Genomic DNA, 27,574 nt, shown 5'->3' with positions numbered 1-27,574 from the left:
TAATCAATCAATAATTGATAAACACTTATTAAGCATCCACTCTATGCTAGGCATTGTGGGAATACAACAAGAGCCTAAATTCAGGTCTGGCCTTTATGAAGCTTCCAATCAATTGAATACACAGAGACCTTTAATGTATTTGTCTCTCTAACTATCTATGTATCCATCTATCCATCAATCCATCCATATCCATAGTATACAACCAACCTCTTATTTAGCCAGATCTCTCAATACTTCCCTACAAACTCTCAAACTCATTTGTGAGTTTGGTTGTTTAGCATTCATACATCATAGAAATTAAAAATGCACAAAAATAGAGGGATTGAGAATGCTATGGAGTGGTTCACACTAATTTCCCAGAGTTCTTTTGCTGGGTGTAGCTGGTTCTATTCATTATTGAACAAATGGAACTGATTTGGTTCATCTCATTGTTGAAGAGAGGCACAACAACACCATTTCCTCAATTCATAAGATTTGTGCTCTTCCCTTTCCCCAATTCTGTTGAAGTTTAACCCATCTATCAAGCTTTAAAATGTCAGCTACCTCCACACTTTTCCTGATCCCTCCCAAACAGATCTCCAATCTGTAAATTTCCATAGGATTTTGCTTTGGCTTCTTTAGATCCTTTTAAGGCATAAACCATATTTGCCTTCTATTATGATTTTTGAGAGGGGCATCTAGATGGCAAAATGGATAGAGCACCGGGCCTGGAATCACAAAGACTCATCTTCATGAGTTCAAATCTGGCCTCACACACTTATTCAGCTGTGTGACCCTGAGCAAACCACTTAACCCTGTTTGCTTCCATTTCCTCATCTGTCAAATAAGCTGGAGAAGGAAATGGCCAACTACTGCCAAGAAAACTCCAAATAGGGTCACAAAGAGTTAGGCATTACTGAAAACAACTGAACAAAACAGTTATTGATATACTTTTCCTATCTCCCTACTGAATCATAAGCTTCTTGAGGGCAAGGTTTATGCCCTCATAATGATTGAGCACAGAGTCTGTCATGGCAGCTGCTCAAGGAATATTTATTAAATTGGATTAAATTAATTTGGCTGTGTTCCAAAAAACCTCATTTGTGAGTTTGGTTGTTTAGCATTCATACATCATAGAAATCCAAAAATGGAAAGTATCTCCACCTCCAAGGTCACCAAGATAAACAGGAATCCTTTCTGTATCATCTCTAATAGGTGACTGCCAGCCTCTGCTTAAAGACCCACAGTGATGGGGAAATCATCACCTCCCAAAGCATCCCATTTACTTTGGGACTATTAGCAAGTCAGCAAGTTTTTCCCCATATGGAGCCAAAATTTTTCTCTATACAACTTGCACTTATTATAAATAGCACTGGTCTTAGAGTCATGAATCAAATTCATGGGAAAACTTTTCAAATAGTTCAAGCCAAGTGTCATGTCATCCCCATATTAAACTCTTTGCCAGTCTAACCATCTCATAATATAAACTCTAGGACAAAAACCCCCACCATCATTCATACTCCTACCCTCTCCAGGGGAAAAACTATTCTTAGTCACAATTGGGAATGATCTAGGAACACATTCCCTTTCTCTTCCTATATCCAGAATTCCCAACCCAAAAGAATTTTCACACAATCACTCAGTGTTGTTGGGGAGGACCTTAAGTGAAGTGAGTCTTTAGCAAATGGGAGAACAGAAGCTTATATTCAGGAAGCAACTTAGGAGTACAGATCTTCCTCTGAGGGGTGTGGAAAGAGCAGGAATATTGTAAAAGAGGCAGGAGCTAGGGCTCCTATGAAGACTACTCTTATTGGTAGGACAGTGGTCTTCCAGATAAATAAAGATTGGAAGTCTGAGGAAAGCAATTCCTCAGCAAAGGAACAACCTTGGGCTCTAAAAGCACAAGAGTCTGCTAGAAGTGGTCACTTGTAGGGTTTCTATGCATGGGGGCAATTAAGTAGGGGGAAGGAAGGAAGGAAAAGGCCACAGAAAGACCACACATGTGTCTGGGTGCTTGGTAAATGTAGGGAACAACTTGTACTCCCTTAAAAATTCTTGTGCCAGGGATATGGACTGGAAAGAACTATGGACTTGGGAGTTGGGTTCAAAGAGCAACAGTGAAAGCCAAGAGGCTCTTAAACTGACTAATAAAGTAAATGTGAGCAAATCACTTAACTTTGCTGAGCCTCGGTTTCCTAAGTTATAAAATAGGGGTAAGCGAATCATAGAATTTATAGGTAAAAGAGATGCCAGAGAAAAGGACCTTTTTTCATACAGTTGTGAGAAAAAGAGGCTTTGGAAACTTGGATGGTTATTGTACTAACGATATCGTAATTATTTGACCCTAAGAAAAAAAAGACTGTTTCCTGTCAGTCTTGCTCATTAAATTAAAATTTCCCAAATGTCAACTATAGAAAAAACTCTGGGCTAGACACTTGAAGAAAATGACTCAAATCCCTAATATCGGGAGGATAATATGTATATCTATATATGTTATTTCTTCACTCTGGAATCTTAAAACATTCTTTTTTCTTCTTGCCAACCTTGTTTAGTATCAGCTTGAAACTCACTCTTGAAAACTTTTTATGACTGGTCAAATCTGTTCCTACACCTCTGATAATATAAATAGCATAGTTTGTACTTCCTTGGCCAAAGCCCACAACTCATACTTTACTGAGGAAAAAGAGACTTTTTGTCGTGAGACTAATTGTTCCTCTTTTCTTCATCTCAAAATCATTTGACAATATTCCCTTTTCTCTCTTCCTTTATTCCTGATGAAGAGAGGAATCCTTTTCAATGTGAAGGCCATCTCCTCTCTCTCTTGTTGCTCTGTAATTTGCTCAGCTCTCAAAGGTAAGATCAATTTCTTTAGTATCTTCGTTGGTTCCCTAGTACCCAATGCAGAGCTCTGCAGGTAAACATTTCCTGAGTGTTCTTCCTATAGGTAAATAACTACCTTAAACCATGTACAATAAAAACAGTTTTCCCATCTTCCAACCTATGGCTGGGTTGAAAATTTGTATTTAAGATATAAGAATACCTTTATTACAAAAAAAAAAAAAAAAAAAAAAAAAAAAAAAGAATGCTAGACCTGAGTTTAAATCCTGGTATTGTTATTATTTTAGTAATTGCTCACAAGTCATTTTTAACTTTTCTGGGACACAGTTTTTTCATTTGTAAAAAAGAGTGGTTGTAAGAGAAGATCTGTAAGGTCATTTGAAGCTCTAAATTCATTATATAATCATTGGTCTTTACTATGGATTGAAGATGCCAACTTTTAAAGTTTAGGTTTAGTGTTTATATATATATATATATATATATATATATATATATATATATATATATGTATGTATGTATATATACACACACATACACATGGCCTTTGAGGAGAAAATATAACATTGTGGATACAGAAATAACTTGTCTATGATTGTAGTGGAAAACAGAACTAGAGTAACTTCAATAATATAATCAAAAAAATAACAAAAGCTACAATGCCTGTAGTTAATGAGACAAATTTCAGTGTAAAGGAAGGCAAAGGAAGAAACTCATGAACCTTTTAACCATGGTAGTTTGGATTGAGAGAAAAATGAAGTCAATGATAATCTATGACCAAGAATTTTTAAATTATTCCATTTTAAAGTTACAGTAAAACCACTGAAAAGTAGGAAGGAAAGGAAAATAAGGAGAAAGGCTTATTGATAATAAACAAGAAGACCTTTAGACTAGGGACACTGTGGGCTTCTAAGAAAAATTCAGCCTCATTAAACACTATAATTAGTGATGAAAGCAAATGACTGATGAATAGAAATCTATAGGTTATGTTAAATTTAGAAGTATTTCAATAACCAAAGCAGCATAATTAACTGGGTCAAGATATCATGCAGATAGGATTAATATGGAATGAGATTAAGAATTAGGATAAAGATTGAATTTGTGATTTCTTTGGTATAAAAAAAGTCTCAGAAGAGAAAAATACCTTCTACTAAGAGTTGATTAGTACTTTCCTTATAATTCATAGTCTTAAGAGAACTTAAGTGAATAGGTTCACCAAAAAAAAAAAAAAAAAAAAAAAAAAAGGACAGGATTCGAACACAGGTCCAAAGCCAGTTCTCTATTCATTATGCAAAGCTGTTTTTCATTAAAATAAAGTTAGGTTAAAAAAAAGTTTAGGTTAAAAACAATTTTAGTGTCAACTTGAAGCTTCAATCAGAGGCAAAAACCTGGAGAAAGATAAAATTACTGCCAAACCAATGTTTATATCAAATAACATTAATCTTTGAGCATGTGATATGACATGACTAGCTAGCAGCCTCCAGGCTTGTGAAAATAAACAAAAAAGTAGCATTTGGACTTTTACTGAAGAAATAATGAAATCAGAGACACCTTAGTAAAAGATCAAGAAAAATCCTGTTACAAATTGTGTTTCCATTGGATTAAAAACTGGCCTAATTTATTTGCTTATATTGCCAATCTATCTACAATCTCATTAAGTCTCAAAATGAAGGAACTTTAGCACATCAGGACAAAATAAGTAACAGGCTGGTTAAAATCAAAGGATTGTGTAGTAAACATAAGAGGCTGATGGGAAGGAGGGTTAGTTCTTTACAAAAGAAAGTTATCAGTTAATTTAGGTCTAGGCTCTTTTATAACAGCTTTGTAAAAGTTGGGCATGGTAGGAATCATAATTCCTGGTTTGGCAGTGGGCAGGTCATGGTACTATAGTCTAACTCAGAAAACAGACTTTCCTATTTCTCTTCTTGAATGTTCTGAGACAGCTTGAACACTATTCTAGTTTCCCCAGAATAAAGTTTCCAAAATTAATCAAATTTATTCTTTTTTTTTCTTTTCAAATAAAAATGTTCCTCCTCTAGGGGAGAAGAAAAATCCCAGAAATATCCCAGCAAAAGAGGAGTTTGATTCTATTTCCAGACAGCATTTCCTACCATAAAGAGAAAAATATATTGCTCCAGAATGTCAATGTTTCATTGAATTTCTCTCTGTCTATGACCTGCAGACTCTAACACTAATTTTCTCTTTCCTATGTACCTAAAAATGGTTTGGTTTCACATACCTTTTGACCTTAATCTTTTGCTTCCTAGATAAAAATAATCCCAAGTAAAGATCTGTGATGTGTGACTTCAATGAACATTTTCCTACATCTCCAGTTTCATTTTTGTTCACATCCAGAATTTTCTTTCTTTGCTAAACTATGGACCACATGCAATTTTAAAATACCATTCTGAAGCTAACATCCCTTTAATAAGTCAATGAGTGCTGGGACACTATTTCAAGCTTCAGAAAAAAGATTCTTAACTTTTTTTGTTTGTTGTGGAGCCCTGTTGCAGAATGCATCCATTCACAGAATGTGTGTTGCTTACATCTATAATTAAAGGGAATACTAAATTTCAGTCTGAGATTAGTGAAAATAAAGATGCAACTTCTTTTTTATTTTTCAAAATTCACAGATCATGGACCCTAGATTAAGAATTTTGTTCACTTATCAGGGCAGAGGACGTGTAGTCCAATCTACTCTGATCTGCACATTGCTTTGGACAAAGCACCAGAGGATGTAGTGGCGCCAGAAACCCTAAACAGAATGTCACTCTAACACCAAGTGTTCTAACAAATGTTAATGAAGACTATATAGTTCTAAGATATATTAAGGGAGGCAATACCTACAGAGATCAGACCACAAGGCTGTTCTCTGATAAGGCTTTGATAAAAGGATTAGAAGTTTTCCACTAAAATGGGAAGTGTATTACTTCCAGATAGATAGATAGATAGAGACAAATACACACACACACACACACACACACACACACACACACACACACACACACACACACACACACACGAGACACTGCTCTGCTCCTGCCTTGATAAGACAAGAATAACACTGTTTACCTTGTGGTAAACACAGAAGGGCCTACTGTTTATCTGATCTCTGCAGAGAGTTCTGACATCCTCAGATCAAAGGGGGCATAGCACACACAGTTCAGGGAGTGATGCGACATCGCCATGAGACACACAGGTAGGGCCACTACTGTCCCTGCACAGAGAGGCAGTCAGATGCATGTCCCAGAAGGGAGAATGCTGAGCCCAGCAGGGTGATTAAGCAGGGGAGCCAGAAGGCAGATGGATACAGCTACATCCTGGGAGGGCTGGGTCAGTGTCACAGCAAAGAGCGCCCATGTAGGCACACCTAAAGCGGCCTAGGAGAAGAACCCTGAAGAACCCATCACACAGAGTGGAGACTTACGTTTTTCTGTTGCCTGTGCTGTGTGAAAGAGCGTCAGTGGCCTCTCACTGCAAGAGGGTGGCTTAGAGTCATTGCTTTTCTTCCAAGACAAGCTGGGCTGGGTGTTTGTGAGGAGTGCATCAGGCACTGTGTTAAATATCTGTAAAAGGAAGCGGTCATAATGCTGTGAAATGGGTGAGAAAAAAATGCATACTTAAATGTATGTAATTTGGGACTCTGGGAATTTGGCAGAAGGGATCTCAGAAGGCTTTTAGTTTTACATGTAACCATCCCACAGCTTTTTTTTTTTTTTTTAAATAATTATACTATGCTATAGAAATGCTTTTATTATCCCACAAATTAAAAATAAAATAAATAGAAATTGAAAATCTAAAAAAAAACAACAAATAAACAAAACAAAACAAAACACCCAGCTATCAGGTTAGATTTTTCCCTGCTTTCAAATGAACAGATCTTAATGATCTTTAGAGAATGGGATTATATAGCCTCTCTCAACAATTCCAATTAGAATCTAATCAAATTTTTGTGTTTTTTTTTAATTTTAAATTTTAAAATTGTTCAAAGCAGAAGTGGAAAACATGCTTTATAAGCATTTATAAGCTTCATAAGGCTTTATATGCTTTATAAGGCTTCACAAAATTGAAGGAAATAGACCCACAAGAATCTGTTCTTCATGTATAACTTGATCACTCACTAAGCATTATTAAAATAATCCTTACTCCCAAGTATGTGTTTATGTGTATAAAGAGAAAGACATATGTGTATTTATATGTGTATATATACACACATATATATACACAGATGTGTGCATATATATAATATATATACACACATATGCATATTTATCTAGAAAAGAATAATAAAATAAGCATGAATTTAATGTCACTTTTTCTGTTTGTTTAAATTCACTAGAAAATAAATGCAAGCTATTTTTTTTGTTGTTGTTCAGTTAAACTTAATAAGTAGTTTCTTTTCTCATTCGGCATAGTTCCTCTTTTTCAAGTTACTTTCCAATTCTTCCACAAGCTTTTCAAAATATGAATCACAAAATGAGATATTATAAAAGGGAAAAAATGTCTGACAAACCTTGTGTCTCTCCAAATTATTATGTCTTACACTCTGTCCATGTTAAATGTCCTGAAACCTTTTCTAGGTATTGAGAAGTATGGGATAGTATAAAGCAGATGTGACAAAAATACCACATAATCCTCCTAAGTGTGGCCTAAACCAAATTAAAATGAAGATAGGAAATATTTAATAAAATAAGTAAAAAAAAATACAACATAAAAACCATTAATACATGGTTTTCTAAGTTAATACACAGCCTTCAGGGAATCTTATGTACAATTTAGGGTCTCCTACCCCTTTTCTATTTGAATTTGAAGCCACTTGTGTAAAGAGAACTAACTAGTTCAGAAGTCTTGGACCTACTTTAGAATCCAAGACAAAAAAGAGAGAAGAGGGCATACTTGCTGAAAGAGCAAATAATAACAATAATTTTTGTTCACTAAATAGATATGGTTCCCTTATATGGCAAATTATATGATATATTCTAATATTTCATAGTGTCCCCTCATCAGACAGCACATATTCATCTAACACCAAGCAGCAACAGCAGAATCTGATAGAGAAAAATTACTATTATTTTTTTAGCTTTATAAAAATTTCCCTCAGAACAGCTGTTCCATATAGGTTGGCAGGTTCTCAAATCCCACTAGTACCAGCCAGATTGTGAAATCATCCTGACTCCCAAACACAGCTGTCTGAAAATGGAATTAGCATATTTTTCCTAAAAGGATTAAAATTTTTGGACAAAATGAACCAAACTAACACCAGTAGATTCTTACCTCTAAAAATCCACAACTAAATCCCCCCCCCCAAAAAAAGCAAAACAAAACAACAAATAAAAATCCCCACCTCATTCTCAGGAGATAGTATTTTGGAAATTGTTTCCCAATGTGGTAGATACTTTAGGCTTTCAGCTAAGTCATTAGAAAGGGAGAAAAAAGGTTATATGCCTTTCAGAAGCAGTTTATTGATTCCCTCCCCCCTCCAATTCCTCATCATTAACATGTGCATGCAACTGTACATGTTCTCATTTTCTATCTCTCAACCTGAGCACAGCAGTGATCAAATCAATAGTACCTTTGCTACTGGAAGAGTCAGGTCAATTGATTGTCCAATGGCTCTAGTCACCATACTCATAATTTCCAACACTAACCCTTCACTGACCAATACTCCCTAAAATGTTATGTGCTCCCCAATTAAAATATAAGCTCCTTGAGAGTAAAGATGATCTATCTCTCTATATTTGTATCACAGTACTTAGCATACCACCAGAACAATACTTTTTCATTTCTCCATCTCTTCATTTCCATTCCTTCTAACTTTTTTATTCTTATTCTTCAGACTCCTGAATCACTCACTTACTTACTTCCCTAGAGTTACTCCAACATGCCCAGCTATCTCCTCCTTCTTTAAAAATTTTTAAGGATGCTGCCAAAACTGAAATAGTAGTAACATCTTTATAAAACTTATAAACGCTTTTATATGGGTAAATATTTAATTCAGAAATGGGAAAAACATAATTTTTATTTTACAAATGATATAACTTGCTCGATGACATTTGTTTAAGGTTACAGAGCAACACAATTGGTTTCTAATCCAAGACTCTCCCTACAATCACACTGTCTCCCTAAACAATTATTGACCTTCAACATCCAAGAAACACAATAAATGAGTATTTCTATTAGCATCATCTATGCTCAGGGTCTCAAGACAAGTGAGCTTCAGTAATTACTAGCAAGAAAGATTTTACATCCTATATTACTGTGTGGGGAAAAAAAAAGTTCTTGCTTTCTACAATGAAAGAACTGGCTACATACAATATTTCTTCTGTTTCTCAGTCTTAAGAGAAGCAGGACATTCCCTTATCTTTGTTTTTGCAGAGAGAAAAAAAAATCCAACATATCGAGAAATTAAATAATTCCTGCAAAGTAACAGTCTATCAGAGACTGCTCTGGTTTTTATCCCTTGGTTATCTATTGCTCCTCACCTTGAGTCACGTCTATTTCTGCGATTACAGAGGCTAAAATGTTTTCCTTCAAAAAATCCCTATAACGGAAGTTACTTTTGTTGACTTTAGAAATATGCCTTAAGGGGAAAAATTGTCAAGTGGCATTTTCATGAAACAGTAGAATCCAAATCCCAACAGTGAGTTCCTGATTTTCCTGAGTATGGTTGACATATTCCAACAGTGTGGTCTCCTGGGAAGAATACTGGGACTGCCATGAGCATGTCATTCATCTACTCAAATACTTGCAATAGGTCCTCACTGACACATCAATAAATTTAAACTCCTTTCCAGATACTCCACAATTTAGCACAAACCTCCCTTTCTGGCTTGATATAACATTTTCCCCCTTCTACATTCTAGCATAATTGGATAATTTCTCTATCCCTGTTCTTATCCTCTACTCTATTTCTATACTTTTGAACTCCCTGTACATGAAATAGATGTCAATATATCATATGTTTTTGCTGAGAACCAGGAGATCACTGTACCTGACAACAAGAAGACTATGCGAAGATTGATTGATTCTGATGGACAGGGCTCTTTTCAACAATGAGATTCTAGTTTCAATGATCTTGTGATGAAAACTATCTGTGCTCAGAGAGAGGACTATGGAAACTGAGAGTGGATCACAACATAATATTTTTACTCTTTTTGTTATTTGCTTGAATTTTGTTTTCTTTCTCATTTTTTTCTCTTGATCTGATTTTTCTTGGACAGCTTAATAATTGCATAAATATGTACACATATATTGGATTTAGTTATATATTTTAACATGTTTAACATATATTGGATTACTTGCTACCTAGGGGAGGAGGAGGGGCGAAGAGAGGGAAAAATTTGGAACACAAGGTTTTGCAAGGATCAATGTTGAAAAATTATCTATGCATATGTTTTGAAAATAAAAAAACTGTAATAAAAATAAGTTTTGTTGAATTGAATATGAATCTAGTGGTACAGAATCCAGTACAAGTTACTTAACTGCCTTACTTCCATTTACTTATCACAAAAGTTCTACTTCCTTTAAAGAACTGAGTTTCAAATAAAGACATTTATTTGAAAACAGTGTTAAGAAGCACAAAGTACTTTGTAAGTTGTCCCAAAAGTCTTAGTGCAGTTTTTCTAGTTCAATAGCTATTGAAAAATGAAGATACACTAAGACTTTTGGGATATCCTGAATAAAAGGGAGGAGGAAGAGTAAGATAAAATAATTTATCAGTAAACTTTTAGATTTAATATATTACCAATCTAAAATTTTACTGATATGTTCTATATAGCAAAAACTCCCCCAAAACTGCCAGATAAACAGTTGTGATGTATCCTTTAATTCTTAATTTGGTACCAACATTCACTATTACTTTTGACTAGGATTTTGTTGCCTCTTAATGTTTGCTTTTTTTTTTACTTTGTTCTAGTCATATCTATTAGTCTTTTTGTGGCACTTTCTTTACTCTGCAACATTTCATACAAGTCTTCTCATGATTCCCAATTATGCTGAAGTACTCTTAATATCACTGTGTTCATATATCTTATTTTCCACGATGGGCACATACTCTGTTTCTAGCTTTTTACTGTCTATCACAAAGTTAACACTTTTGCACCTAGGTCTTTCTCACTTATCAGTGACCTGTGTGATACAATGGTTCTAGTGGCAGAATTTCTGTCAGAGAAGATGAACAATTTGACAATGTTTCTTGCAACATTTTGTTTGCAAGAACAGATGAATCAATTCACAGCTCTAACAATGGTGAATTAGCATCTTTGTCTTAGACATGCTGTTATTTTAAAAAATATACATACAAAGCCCACACAAGAAGGTCCTTTAGGTTTGAAAATGAGCAAGAAACTAGCAACCAAGAAACAAAAAACTACTGCTACTCTAAATTTTATGCAACAATTTGAAAAGAAAAATTTCTTAGTGTTAAGGGGCAAGTCAATTCTCCAACAGCCTCCATAGCTGTGGATCATAGCATCTGAAGGAGTTGCAGGGCAGCTTTTGCTGACACAGGTGTTGCAGACTGGGAATGAGATAAATTGGAGGCAGAGAGAAGAGGAGAAAGATCAGACAATGCAACGGCCTCTTAGTCAAAGAGGTCAGAGAACAGCAACTGCCTCTCAGTCTCCTTGTATCATCCTCTCACAAGAGGAGATCCATTCTGGGTTGGATCTGCAGCAGTCACTGACAGGTGGCTCCTGTGTATTGCAACATATGGTGCCTGAACAGGGGGTAGAAGATAAGAAGAATTACAAGAAGAACCAAAGCTGTTCGTGAGAGAATCCTTTCAGAGTTAAGGAAGAAGAGACCCAGTAAGACTTTTTTAGTCGGGATAATTAAATGGGCCAATACATTAAAGCGCTGAGCCAGGAGACTGATGAGAGACTTAAATGCCTCTTCTGCCTACAATCCTCTTTTCCATTTGAAAGTCTGCCTCGATCAACACCTGCTACAACCATCCAGAAGTGATAATGCTGCTTGCATTCCTCAGTGTGCGGACCATACTGTGGGGGGGGGGGGGGGGGGGAAGAGAGAAGAAATAACAGCAAAAAAAAAAAAAAAATAGGGAATTGTTAAGAGACAGGTCAATTCTCTGAGAGCCTCCACAGCTGTGGAAGAGGAGAGAGATCAGACAATGCAACAGCCTCTCAGTGAGAGAGGTCAGAGAACAGCAACTGCCTCTCAGGCTCCTGATATCTTCTCACAAGAGCAGATCCATTCTGCGTTGTATCTCCAGCAGCCACTATCAGGTGACTCTCATGTATTTTAACAGCTCTCTCCTGTATTCTAACACCTTAGGATTACAATTAAGTATTAGAAGATTAGATGTGAAATCTGGGAAGAGAGATCAAAAGTAGAGAACTGATTCTTTCAGTTTTCTATGTTATTTTATTATTGTTCAGCAAAATGAGAAAAACATTCAATTCAATAATTAGGAATCTGGAATGACAATATTCATAAAACATTGGTAATCAAAAAATGATGGAAAGCAGTCTCTCCTCTCAAGGAGTTTATGTTTACACATTTAAATAAATAAAATATGAGAAAGGGGAGAAATCAGTAAGTGAAAGGATTCCAATACAACATGGCACCTGCGATAAACCTTGAAGGAAGCTAAGGATTATAAAAGCAAGGAATAGAGATAAACTACATTCTAAATATGGAGGGAAAGCCTAGATACAAAGGTATAGTGAAATTTTTCACATCCTTTTAAAAGCACAAAAGTATGATTTCATCTGATAGTTACAGATTTTGATGAGACTACCACCTGACATAAAAATTACATTCATGGAGCTTAAGCAATCTATGAGTCTCAGATGATGTACAAGTGAATATATAAACTAGAAATACATATATGTATATATTTTTTATTTACTAAGCGTTATACTAATATTATTAAAATAGCAAGATCCTTTCTATTCTATGCAAGATTAATTTGACCATTGGCGTCTAAAACTATTTGAAACTCTTAAGGGAAATGTGAGAGAGACTGTAGGGAGAAAAGAGGTTAAAATGCAAAAGTAATTTCTGTTATATACTCTGGACTAGTTATTTTTTATATTTCTTCTAAGAAATCCAAGTCAAACTTTCTAACATTTGAATAAGCAAAAAACACAGTACAACTTTCTCATTCTATAATAAAATTCCCAGAAATATCAATCAGTTCCAGTTTCTTCATTTTTGAATTCACTTGCTGTCAGAGATTCTCTCTACCAAATAATCAGCTCCATCTTCAAACACTAAAGTTGCAAAGACAGAGCTCACCAATGTCTTCCTTCCATAAATTCTAAGTCCTTACCAGAGACATCAATCAGTAACATTTACCAATGCACATATCCACTCTAGCAAAAAGTGTCCCATTCCACCACAAATCCTTACCAATCTTTTTTCTATTTCGGCACATTTCCACAATTAATTTCCTCATCCTCAAAAATGCTGTGTGGGTTAGCATATTATAAGAACAACAACAAAACATTATTTGCTAATTAGTGTCTGCAAATGTATCTCAGAGTGTTTTGAAAATCAACTTGAGAGTAAACAATAAACATGCATGAGGAAATCCAAAATTGTTGTCACTTTCAAAATCTAGGACTACCTATAGCATCTTACAAATAGTATGGAGGCAACTAAGTGGCGCAGTAGATAAAGAACCAGCCCTTGAAGTCAGGAGGATCTGAGTTCAAATCCAACCTCAGACACTTAACACTTCCTAGCTGTGTGACCCTGGGCAAGTCACTTACCCCCAATTGCCTCAGCCAAAAGCAAAAACAAAACAAACAAAAAACACAAATGATATGAATTCAGATTGTAAGACCCATGAAGACAGGGAGCACATCCCATTTTCCTATCCAAATGGTATCCTGAACATAATATTCACTTAATAACTATTTGTCAAATAAGTGAATGAATGAATGTTTATTGATGATAGTATCTTTAAACTAGGACCTTTGCGTGATACTATTTCAATAGTCCAAAACACTTATGACTTCACAGATATCTCTCTTAATGCAATGTGTCTTCAACTTTGCACATGGAAATGGAGTTTCTGTGACCACAAAATTATTATCCTGCTACCAAGTTGGTGATGAACCTTTCCAAATTTAGTTGCCCTAATCCCAAAATGACAGACTCTGCAAGATATCATTCAGCTTTTTCAGCTTAGTAGGATGTGCCAAACCTTGGTGTTTTATGGTCTTTTAGAAGCTCCTTGATCACCTCTATATCATAATGAGGCAAAAGAGAATTTAGGTGAAAAGCATGTCTTTGTGAAAGAACTGTGTGATTTCTTCAGTACAGCTATCTCCTAAAGTAAGAGTTTCTTCCACTAATACAAATCACCCTCATTTATGATTTTGATAATTGCTAGAGAAGTTATCTGTGACACATATACTTGCCCAAGGTTATTAAGGCTATTTGAACATAGGTGTTCCTGAGTCCAAGCTCCATGCTATAATCACTATGCCTTGCTGAGTCTATGGTTTAATGAATTAATTTAAAATTAAACGATTTCCAAAGATGACTGCAATAATAGGAAAATTTGGTTTAAACCAATTTCCTGTCAGGGGGTCAAAGTACAGTACTGGAGGAAACGTGATAATGATAATCTTTTACTGATATTTAACAGATTTGGTTTAAATACAAATGATCAATTTGAATATTAGAATAAGATATTAAAAGCATCCAAGTTTAGAAAAAATTAATTAATTTGGACTAACTGGGATAAAAATCAAGTTTAAATAGTGAAAAGCATGAATTATCAAGTAGTTTAAAAGTCAATTTTATTACTTCCCATTACATGTAATAACTAAGAAGTTCTGCTATAAAATTTTTATTAATAAGAATCTTATCTAATTAGCATGCACATATTTTTATGTACTAATATGGCAAATAATTCTGGCATCTTAATTTTTACACATGAGGAAACCAAGTTAAATGACTTGCCCAGCTAACAACGCAGTGTTGGAGGCCAGATTTGAACTCATGAAGGTGAGTTTTCCTAATCCAGACCTGTGAAGACAGAGTTAGTACTCTGGATACCTTAGAATCAGGCGGAGTCAGGATAAGCAAAAGTCCTTGGTCTTTATGGGTAAAAGTGAAGGGAATAGATACAGGATCTCTGCAACCTTTCTTTTCCTCCTCTAGCGCCAAAGTGAGTCTGGCTTGTCTTACTCCATCCCCTAATCCTTCCCATAATTCTCTGTGTACAGCAAAAGATTAAACCAGCACAGAATAGTGAGAAGGGCTATTTTTTGAGCATATGCTAATAGAGTATTGTCCAATCGGTAATTAGCCTTAAGTGCTTGGTTGTCCAAACTCAGTGCATCAACTCAGAGTTTCAGCCCTTTATACAGACCCATTATTCTATGGACTGGGCCAAAAAACAGCTTATTTTCTTAGTTACATTTTCCACAATAATTTTATTTTCTCAACTAACTTGCTCACCAATTTCTTTTTTCATAGATATTTCAACCCAGTTGAGGATTCAAGTTACTTATTTAAAAAAAAAAAAGAAAAGAAAAGAAAAAACACAAATTAAACAAATATGAATTAATGGGATTTTATTAGACTGTGAAGCAATAATGTTATCATCTCAAACTTAGAACAAATGTCACCTACATAGATCATTAACTTTTGCATGTGGGATTATATTATAATGAAGTATATGAACGAACACATTGTGACATATTACAAAAAGGGAATTATAAAGTGGAAGTGAAATAGAGGTTATCAAAAAAACCTGTAAGAAATAACTGATGAATTGACTAAGTTGTGGTTAATGAGTTTGAATGATGCAAAATTTTATGATAATTATAAAAGGAAACTATGGTAGTGTATACTGCAATATAAAATTCAATTAATGTGACCCATAAATGAGTGTGAACCACCACATAAAATCCCCAATACCTCTATTTTTGACTTCCTTCACAGGTTAACTGTACACTATATCAAAGTCCGAATCTTTTTGTGCATCAAAATAATTAAATGGACATGTATACATATATGGTATTTAACATATACTTTAACATTTAACATGTACTGGTCTACTTGCCATCTCGGGGAGGGAGTGGGGAAAAGGAGGGGAAAAATTGGAACAAAAGGTTTTGCAACTGTCAATGCTGAAAAATTACCCATGCCTGTATCTTGTAAATAAAGAGCTATAAAAAAATAAATAAATAAATAATGTGACCAATACTGGCTCCTTAAGGGTGACACTCTTGCATCATGTGTGGAAGCACTATGCTATTGCATGTCATATTATCAGCAATTATGTATTTTTTTAAAATAAAGAGCCCTTAACAAAATGGAAAGTACACGGATATTCCAGATGGAAACACCAGAACCCAAAATTTGCCGAATAACATGAACATCATCATAGGAGGAGATGTTGGAATGCTTGACTTTACAGTAGGAAAAGTCATAAAACACAGAGAGAATAAAAGAATAAGGCAATATTGTGTGTGTGTGCTTTTATTGTACTTTGCCAATAACTACAAGGAACAGAAGTGTCATGATGACAGAAAAGGAGCGTTGTTTTAGTTATATGGCTTGAAGACCACAAAGAAACCATTCAAACAAAAGCTTTATTTAAAGTCACTGCTGATGCTTCCTTGAAGATCCTTTCAAACTCCTCTCCTCAGTTTATCTGTGTGTGTGTGTATAACAAATATATTCTTGATATACAATCAATCCTCAAACTTTCATGACTTCAAGCATGCAAGTAGGTTCATTACTAACTTTATTTTCACTTTTGCATTGGCAATTGTGCACAGTCATGGTGTAGGTACAATAAAGAAAAAAATAAGAAATCTGATATGCCCAACTTTGTAGAATAGCTGGCATTCTACTAGGCTTTTCACTGCTCTTGTTTCACCTATCACTGTAAAGAATTCCACATGCAATTTTTCCGTATTTCCATTGTTTATCTTTAAAAACTGGAGTCTGTCACTGTGTTTCAAGTCATTGACTATGTTAATATAGCCTGGACAGATGTCTCACCATTTTGCTTATATATTTTGAAGGCAGAATGTTAAAACAGTCACGCACCTAAGGCATACCATCAGAAGCAGACGCTATGGGAGAGAAAGACATCTCTGACATTGAGCAGGAGCAATCTCAGGAGTTGATCAATGAGGATTTAGATACAATGACTCAGGAATGTATCCAGGACAACAAAGATAATGATGAATATAAACAGGCCCTTATAATTGTGCCATTCATAGTTTCTAAGTATGAAAGGTAGCTTGGTCTAATTAACCAGCTCCCTAGAGACACTGAGGTGTCAATCCCACTACTGATCACAACGTCAAGATTGCTCCTGTTATGTTCGCAGATTCTAAGATCTCAAATGGTTGCTTCCATTATTTCAAGCTGGTGTATCCTTCACAATCTCCAATGCCATCTACCAGCCACGAAGGACAGTGTTGAAGGTGAAGTTGAGACTTTGCCAATCTCAGGGGCTTCTGAGAGTAGAAATTAAAGTCACAGCAACGTCTCCCTTGGTTTTCAGAGAACAGCAAAGGTAGAGAGATTTACAGCATTCTAGTACATAGTACAATGCCCTGACACCACCATCTGAACTAGTAAAAGTTAAGATTCAGGTTAAAAATGTTTTTGTTCTAAGAAATTTATTTGGTATACTGTATTTATGGTATTGTAGATTTCAAGTGTTATAAAAAGTGAATATTGTGTGAAATCAACTTTTTAATTGAGACATTAGCACAAAAACATGCTATCAATTTTATTTTGTGTACTGTAATTTTATGGGACATTTCATGCTTACTGTATTAGGAAAAATGTTTATTATCAGAATTTGTTATAAAGAAAAGTGTATTTTCTATCTATAGTGAAAGAATACAATTTTTGGTGGTTGTGGTAACCTGAGCCCCTATTGATTCAATGTATCAACATTCAGTTTTTTTTTTTTAAACTGTTGTACTGTTTTCTAGAAATACTATCCTTGTGAAAGTTGAGGATTGACTACATACTTTTATATATGTGTGCGTGCGCGCGCGCACACACACACACACACACACACATCTGCTATATGTTTCTTTGTATATATGATTTCCTTTTTAGAATGTAAGATCCCTGTGTACAAGAACAATTTCTCTATAAAGCCTGCATAATGACTGGAATATACTAGGCACTTAAGAAATGCTTGTTGACTGATGGGACTTAAAATTCATTTGTTAATGTCCTGACCAGAAAAAAACATGGAACAGTAAAAGCACCTCAGACTAGGAGTAGATTTAAGTCTTAGCTCTATCAATTATAGGTCATGACACCCAGAAGCTTCAGTTTATTAATCTGTAAAATAACAATACTGTTAAATTGCCACTAACTGGAAAACATAATGCATTATTACAGTAATAATGGATTTTGCTCAATTTTTCCTTCTCTTCAATTTCTATAAGATTCAACATTAACAACTGCTCTTGATCTAATTCTGATATCACATGATCTTGGCATATTTTGGATTTTGGATGCTATTTCATATAAGCCTATCTGCAAGTATATCATACAATAACAAACTATATTACCACAGATGAATTCTTACCTGCTATAGATAACTTGGAATCCCAAAGAATTCAAGGGTACAATATAACAATGTGTGCTTATATGACATTCATGATAATATGCACTATCTCTATCTCAAGAGAGATAGCTGAGGTCTTTCTGAACCATAAAGAAAGTCAGGAAATGATCCTTTTACAAATAATAACAATCATGGCTTTGAATGAAACAATCATGGCCAACCATCTTCTCGATAAAATATGGAAAGAACAAGGATGCTCAGATAATAAAGTGATGGGATGGTTTTTAGATTGATGACCTATTGCTAAGGAGGTCCAAGGACCACAAAGACATGATCTATGTAGCCAACATACTGATCACCCTTTCTTATAACACCATGTTGAGACAAAGTAGATATTGTACTGTTTTGGAAACAACTGATCCAGATCAGATATGTTTAAAAAAAAGGAAAAAAAAAAAAAAAGCCACAATATATACCTAATCCTCCCTCTGTCCTGCCCTAATCCAGTCAATTCTCTGCCAAGCAGGACAGCTGTGCTCATAACCTTTGTTTTATACAGAGAGGTTTTGTAAAGACAAAACTAGCAATTTAGGACCCTACAGATACTGACTTACTGATAAAGGCATCAATAGTTTTACTTTTAGAAGTTTATTAAAGATTTCTTTGGGAGAATTAATTATATTTGGTGCTTGGGGTTTTTGCAGAAGGTTCTGGCAATCCATAACTAACCAACTATTAATGGGAGATTCAAGTCTTTCTACCTCTGCAAACAAAAGGAAAAAGCCCCAAATTTATCCTAAGGGCCATCATGAATAAGTGGGCCAGATAGCAATATATCCAATGGTTCATCTGGAAGTGGATGGGACAACAAATCCACAAAATTATTGAGCAGATCACTCTAACAAGGAAATGGGCTAGGGAAAAAAAAAAAGGTCACAGAAACAACTGGAGGGAACAAGTCCATATAAAATTCAAACCATGAAAATGCCAAAATAGGAACCAGCTCAGCTTTCCAGAGCTGCCAGTGACTAGTGGAAGGATGACATCATCACCCAGGCCTTTTTTTTTTTTTCTTTTTGAGGAGGGGGCAGGAACTGGGGAGTGGGAGACAGGGAAGCAGTAGCACAGAGAACGGCTATTGCAATGTTAGTACCAAGACAGCAGCTCAAAGAAGTATAGGCTAAAAACCTGTCAGTTGCCAAAATCTGCTGGAGTCGATGTACACTCAGCACATGAAAAGAACTTGTGCATTTCAATCAGCATGAAGAAGCAATGAGCATTACCCTAATAACAACTGAGAAGCAGAAGAAATGACAGCTCAGCTGAACAAACACATGCACTAGAAGATGCAATCATATTAAAAGAGGGGCTTGAGTATCTCTACAAAATTATAATCTCATAAATTGCTGAACTGAAAGCCTTTTGTCAATCCTGATTGTGACCGCATCTCAATGCTGATATTGCTGACCAGGATACTCTCTCTTCCTTGGGTTTCCATGACACTTATAATAATAGTGAACATTATACAAATATACATTTACTATATGCAGGCACTATGCTAAGCAATTTACAAGTACCTAATCTGATCCTCACAACAACCCTGGGAGGCAGGTTTCATCCTCAGAGATGAAGAAATTGGGTTTTCTCAGCTAGAGTCACACAGCTAACAAGTATCTGAGGCTGGATTTGAACTCAAATCTTACTGACTCCAGATCCAGAACTCTATGCACTGTGCCACCTCCTGATTCTCATTCCATTTAATTCACTGCTCCTCAGTTTAATAATGTTCATGCCTTACCCCATAAATGCTGAAGCATCTTCTCTTTCTATAATCTTCCAACAAACATCATCGACAACTAAGAGTTCAATCATCCCCATGCAGATGACTCCAAGGTTTACATTTTCAGCCCTCATTTCTTTCTAGAGCTATTTTCTTTTATCACAAAGTGTTTACTGGACAATGCTATCAAAAAATACCAAAGGAAATTAAAATTCATTATGTCCAAAATACAAATCTTCCTATTCCTCTTAAAATAACTCCTTGCCCCAATTCATTAAGTCAACAGATATGAACAGATAATTTTCAAATAAAGAAATTAAAGTTATCTATAGTTGTATGAAAAAAATGCTCTAAATCATAACTGATTAGAGAAATGTAAATTAAAGCAACTCTGAGGTAACTACCTCACACCTATGAGATTGGTTAATATGATGGAAAAGGAAAATGATAAATGTTGGAAAGGATGTGGGAAAATTGGAACACTAAAGTATTGTTGGTAAAGTTTTGAACTGATCTAAACATTCTGAAGAGCAATTTGGAAATATGCCCAAAGGGATATAAAATTATGCCTATCCTTTGATCCAATAACACACTCTCTAGGACTATATTCTAAAAAAATCTCAAAAAAAGAGGAAAGGATCCATATATGTAAAAATGCTTATATCTGTTCTTTTTGTGGTGATAAAGAATTGGTAATTGATGAGATACTCATCAACCAGGAAATGGATAAATAAATTGTGATATATGAATGTAATAGAATACTACTCTTCTATAAGAAATGATGAGCAGGCGGATTTCAGAAAAACCTGGCAAGACTTACATAAACTTATGCTAACCATAACTAGAAGAACATGTAAAAGCAACATTATATAATGATCAATTCTGACAGACTTAGCTATTGTCAACAATACAACAATGCAAGACAATTTCAAAAGATTAGTGATGGAAAATGCTATTCACATTCAGAGAAAGAGCTATGGAATCTGAATGCAGATTTGTTAGGTTCTTATTAAGTGCTAAGTTGGTACTTAACAATTCTCTAGCTCAGAATTCACACCTTTAGTTCAAATCCTTAAGAGAGTTTACACTTTTAAAGAAGCAAGTTCATTGGTTGAAGGAGTTCCCACAAGCCCCTGGGAGTACCCACAAGCCCATTCTCTGGGAGGATATAAGGAGCCATCAAGGCTGCCTCCCTGGGACATTGAGTTTGGCCGGCAGTCTGGAAGGAGAGGTTCTGGATTGGGTCAAGGAGAAGACATCCGGTGGATTTCCAAGTCCAGCAATCCCACACTTTTGGAGGGAAAGAAGAGAATTGGAGATTTTACCTTCGCTCTGGCTGGAGGCTCCAGAAGCCTAAGAAACCTGCTCACAGAGAAAAAGATTATACAGAAAAGAAACCTCCTCCCAGAGGATTATAACTGAGAGCCCACAGAACATTAACCAGATTGAAGCATATAATTTTCACATTTTTTGGTTTTACTTCTCATAGTTTTTCCCTTTTATTCTGATTCTTCTTTCAGAAAATGACAAATATAGAAACATATTTACTAGGATCGCACATATATAACCTATATCAGATTGCTTGTCATCTTGGAGAAGGGCAAAAGGAAGGAGAAAAAAAAATTGCAACTCAAAATCTTATAAATCAATGATGAAAACTATTTTTACATGTAATTGGCAAAAATAAAATACCATTAATTAGGGAGAAAAACATTCTTTTTTCTTGCCCATTTTTCTTTTCTTTTCTTCCCTAATTAACAAATATTAATTTTTTCCCCTCCAAATGTAGAGAGGGAAGAATCTTGTAACAAATATACACAATTAAAAAGAACAAATTTCCACATTGGCCATATTCAAAAAATGTATGTTTCATTCTTCATCTTTTTTTTTTTTTAAAGGCAATTGGGGTTAAGTGACTTGCCCACAATTAACACAGCTATGTTGAGATCCCTTTAAGATTCCTTTCTGATTCCCAACCCCCCAACTATCTGCTCAGGTTTCCCCAACCCCCACAAACAGCTTCTTCCTTATTTAAAAACTCATTGAATTCTATTCAATGCTAACCCTGGCTGAAACCAGCCAAGACCCTGGGACTCCATCCACCTTCAAGATCATCAATAGCTCCCATTATAAAAAAGGGAATCCTGGAGCCCACTCTTTGCAGGAGTCCCAAACATGGCATTCTTATGTCAGTCATGCCAAGAGTTCCTGTTCACCCAGCGACCAGCTCTGGCCCTGGTCTCTTTCTACCTTTCCCCTTACTTCCAAACCCCTACAATAAACTTTTTTTATCAATCTAGGTTTTCAGGCCTGTAAATTCCTTTACAGGGGACTCTGTGCCATCACTAGACTGCATTTAACTATGTATCCTTGTGCTGAACCAAAAGGGGTTACCCCTTACCTAATTCTCATCATAGTTACATGTAATTTACCCACCATACCTCCTAGTTACTTCTTTTATTCTTCATCCTGAGTGATCACCTTTTTAATCAGAAGGTGGGTTGCATACATCATCATTTGTAACAATTATCTTCTTAATCTTTTTTCTATCTGTTGAGGTTATTATCATGTTTCAGGTCATCCACATGGAAAGTGCTCCTTCTCTGTTCCCTTTCACTCACCCTCCATATCTGATCAGTTACCAAGTCTTATTATACTTCCATAATATTCATAGCCATCCCTTTTTCTCTCACATAGTCACTACTATCAGTTTTCTCAGACTATTTCTTCAATCTCTTTTTCTTTCCTCTCCCACTTATTCAACATATATTCTACACAGCTGCCAAATTGATATTCCTAAAGCACAGATCTGATATATTTGCTTCAGTAGCTGCTCTCTGTGGCTCAGATGACATATATAATCTGGCTTTAGCCTCTCTTTCTAAAGTGAATTCATACTACTCCCTCTCTTGCACTCTCTACATTCTAAGTAAACTTGCTGTTTCCAGAACATAATCTGCTGTCTTCTTCCTTCATGCTTTTGCACAGAGACGTGTCCCCTCATATCTGGAATGTTCTCCATCTTTAAATTCTCCTTTTAGATTCCCTAAGTCTTTATAAGGTTCAGCTTGAGCTAAACTACCTCCTACATGAAACCCTTCCTGCCTCATTCTCCTCCCATTCCCCCTAAAAATTACTCTATATTTGCAAATATTTTATATTTGTTGTTCTATAGATATTAGATATATTGTTCCTTCCTTCCATACTCTTAATTCCCCATCTCCTCAAAAGTAAACTCCCTGAATTCAATTCAACAAGCATTTATTAACCATCTTTCTTTATCACCTTTCTTACCTTGAAAAAATCTAATGAAGTTGAGACAAATTAGGAGTGCTGTTGTTTTGGTAGCCTCAGAGGTTTATAGCTCAGTGATTAACACTCCCATTCTTTCAAAAGCAAGAGCAGTTAACTGACAGATTGGGAGATTAATCATCAACACTTACTTTGTGAAAAATCAATGCCACTAATGAAAAAGGAATCCTGGCAAAAGCACAGTCTCTCTTTCTCCTTCCCTTTCCTCCTTGTGCTCTCTCTTGTCCCCCCCACCCCCATCTTTTTTCTCTCATTTTCTCTTTCCTTTCTTCATCCTTCCAGTTTTTCACACTCTTCTTCTCTTCTCCCCTCTTTTTTCTCTCATTCTCTCTTTCCCTACCTCATCCCCCCCACTCTTTTTCACACTCACCCTACCCTCAACACTCCACACATCCTGTTTCAGGCAAAGAAACCATTTTGAGGCCAACAGACAAGCCACAAATTGTTACAGAACATCTGGGTTCTACCCAACTATTATATGCTTGAACTTAGAAGTAAAGCATAAAAACTACCCCTGGACTGCAGCTTGACTTGTAGACAACCCTGGGAAAATAAGCAATGAGCTCCTTTTTTTTTTTCTGATATAACTGTTCAACGGATCCTGACAAGCTGCACCTAAAAAAAGCTTTCCTTGTTTCTTGAAATCATCGCATCTGCATACTTGGGGTTAATTGAGATCGAGGTAACATTTGGTGTTGGAGTTTTATGGGGGTTTTTTAAAATCGTGTAGGGAAAACAAAATAAAACAAAACATACATTTGTTTTCCTAAGAAAATCTCAAAATTTAAGCTTATTGAGGGCAGAAACTGTTCTTGCATGACCAGTTCCTGTTATAATCCCTGTTACATGTTTTTATTGTTTTTGTTCAGTCATATCCCAAACAGATCAAAGAAAAAGGAAAATTACTTATTTGTATAAAAATGTTTATGTTATTTAATTGTGTCTAACTCTTCATGACCCTTCTTAGAGTTTTCTTGTCAAAGATATGTTAGTGATTTGACATTTCTTTCTCCAGGTCATTTTACAGAAGAGGAAATAGAGGCAAATAGGGTAAAGTAGGTTGTTTAGAATCATACAGCTAGTTAAGGACTGAGGCAAGATGAACTTCTGACTCCAGGCCCAGTGCTCTATCTACTGTATTATCTAAAGTAGTAATTGCTCAATAAATGCTAGTTGGGGCAAACTGAATTGAATATCTTGAACTTTGGTTTACATGTGATCCTGAAGAATTAAGTAATGAAACAACTACATTCTGATGGATGTGATAGTTCTTTCAAATTCTGCCCAATTACAATCCATCTACTCTTGCTGATTCTTTAAAACACTTAACCATCTTCCTATAAACAGGATCATACAATCATAGGTTTTAGAGCTGAAAGGGACCTTGGAAGGTACCACATCCAACCATTTTATAGATGAGAAACTGAGGCACAGGTTCACATGGCTAATAAGTAAGTGAAGTAAATTTTAATATAGACTGGTTCTAGTTCCAGTGCTGCCTCAGCAGATTCAATATGGTGGTCCTTCCTCTAATTTTTTGAACTTTTTGTGGACACTAAAAAAGTTTTTTTTTTGGTTATTTCTTGGTCTTGATAAATGACTATTCCCCCTCTTCTTCAAGTCAATCATCTTTTTCCTCTAGATCACTTCCAGTTTACAATTCCTATTTATAATATGAACAAATACTCAAGTAATTCTTGAAGAGAGAATACTGATCACAAGATAGTACATGCTCACCCTTTTTAAAAAAATCTTTAAAAAAATTACTGGTTAAACTGCTGCTGATGAATAAATGAGATAAAATCCTGTGTATATATGTATGAGAACGTTACCTAAAGGCCCATTTGAATAAATATGTCACTTTGCTGACATAAAATACCTAATATATACATTTGCAACATATGGTAATTTATTTGTATACCTGCAGACCTAAGAAAAATAGTAAGAAAATCAACTCTTCAGTATTAGCTAAAACTTGGAATAACAGAAGATCAGTCTGTAAGCAATCAAGTAGTTTTTTTTTTCCCCCCTAGTACTGCACTATGAAGGATATTCTAAACCCAGGCAGCTATAATCTCCAAGGAACTAATAATCTAAGGCATGTCAACTCTTTTTACCTCAGTTTCCTCTTCTCTAAAATGGAGCAAAATTAATATAAGGTTGCAGTGAGTACCAAAAGAGATACTGCCTATAAAGTGCTCCGTAAAGATTAAAACACCAGGTAAATCTGCTATTATAATTAACTCTCTTGTTTTGTTTAATTCAGCAAATACTTAAGCACTTATAATGATCAAGGTATTATGCTAAATGCTGGTATCACAAGGGCTCTCTGTTTCCTTTGTTATAGCAAAGGTCTAAAGAGGCCACAAGAAGGAAGAAAATAAGCATTTATTAAATACCTTTTATGTCCCAGGGAATGTGCTAAACATTTTACGAATATTACCTCATTTAATCCTCACAACAACCCTAGGAGGTAGGTGCTATTGTTTATCTCCATTTTATATTTGAGGAAACTGAGGCAGACAGGGTAAGTGATTTACCCAATCCAGAAAGTGTCTGAATTTGGATTTAAATTTAGGTCTCCTTGATTCCAGATCTAGTGCTCTAACCACTGTACCACTTCACCACAGAAAAGTGAATGGGGTAAATGTAAAAATATTAACCTGCTACAGCAAGAAAAAAAGCCCTCAATTTTAAGAATACATGTAATGGATTTCCAGTAACAACTTTTTCTTTTGCCTCCCTGTACCCTGTACAATCCTAATACTGATATTTCCTGAGTCTCTCTGTATAGGTAAATGAAGGCGCTTCTCATGCTGCCATGCCATGTGTGGTATGTGGTTCATGGTCTTGGTTAGCTTGACCGAATGTTGGTTTATACACACAGAATTTGTAAAGGCTTCAATGAAAGGAAATATGTGTGGGTTCACTGTGAAAAAGTTTCAGCAGAGAATTTTGTATATGGTCTTCAAGCGCTGTCTGCAGCTATGTGCAGATATTCCTGAAACTGAATGATCTTAATTTTTAAGTTCTAGGGTCTATTTGTCTAGTGTTAATCCTTGCTAAACAAAACTACATCTAGGAGACTAAAGAATTAAATACCTGGGGTTAGAACATGGTAGTGATGCAAAGGTAGGATCTTTTATTTAACAACAAAAATATCTGGACATAAAAGGAGAACCAATGTTTATTCCTTTGTTGAAAAAATACTGTTGGGGATGGGGAGAGAAGCTAGCTTTAAGATTTTAGACTATTATAGAAGAGTCCACACATACTATAGCTAAACCAGACAGTTCAACCAATAATTTTTATAGCTAAACCAGGGTCATTAAATCTTTCCAAAAGGAAAAAAAAAAAAAAAAGATTGAAATATGTGCTGTTAGAAGAAGAAAAAATAACAAAGAAAATAAAAGAAAGCCTCAAACAATTAGAAAGAATGTGATAAACACCCAATATGAACTTAGCACAAGTCAGGGATAAGGAGAGACCCTTTGGAATGTTCAACAAACTATAGCATTTCCTGGTGGCCCAATGAAAAGAATAGTAGTCTCTGAAGACAGAAGAACCTGCTCCTCTATTTGAAAGAAGTGTGATTTTGGGACCAGTATCAGTGCTGACATACAATAGCTTCTTAATATGACTTTATATTACTTGGTATTTACTAATATTCTATGTCCCAAGTAGAATGTAAGCTTCTTGGTAGAAGAGTACTCTATTGTTTGGTCTGTATAATCTCAATATCTTTGTCCTTGATTTGTAAATGGTTACTGAATTTCTAAGTCTTGGTTTCTTCATCTGTAAAATAGTCAGGCTGGTAGGACCTCTACAGTTCCTTCCTCCTCAGAAAGTTTCTAATTCTATGAGGTTTTTCTTATTCTGTTAGGGATCTGCTTACAAAGTCCCAAGGACCTCATCCTTTAAGTTTTAAGGCTGACTTTCATCTTTGTACTCCTTTCTTAACTCTACTTCCTGAAATGTCTCCAAAGCTCAGCTCAGGTACCACTTGTAAAAAGTCATCACTAATATATAAACACTATAAATATTTTTTTCAGTCAAAGATTCTATAGTATTTTGTCTAGATTCTTGATTTTCCCCTAACACACCCTACTTTTTATCATGCTTAAATAATTATACTC

At 35.3% G+C, this 27,574-nt stretch overlaps 1 protein-coding gene across 2 annotated transcripts in view; it reads right to left on the bottom strand.

Moving 5' to 3' along the window:
- ARHGAP26 (Rho GTPase activating protein 26) overlaps positions 1–27,574 on the bottom strand; it is a 542,258-nt gene that overhangs the window by 102,933 nt on the left and 411,751 nt on the right. For both annotated transcript variants that reach the window (XM_074291699.1, XM_074291700.1), the window contains one exon: positions 6,242–6,380. In XM_074291699.1, the coding sequence (XP_074147800.1) occupies positions 6,242–6,380 (139 nt within the window). The remainder of the gene's footprint in view (positions 1–6,241; positions 6,381–27,574) is intronic.

Source organism: Sminthopsis crassicaudata, chromosome 2 (assembly GCF_048593235.1).
Source record: "Sminthopsis crassicaudata isolate SCR6 chromosome 2, ASM4859323v1, whole genome shotgun sequence".
Lineage (NCBI taxonomy): Eukaryota > Metazoa > Chordata > Mammalia > Dasyuromorphia > Dasyuridae > Sminthopsis > Sminthopsis crassicaudata.
The sequence above is the reverse complement of the archived record's forward strand: the minus strand, read 5'-3'. Positions and strand labels throughout refer to the sequence as shown.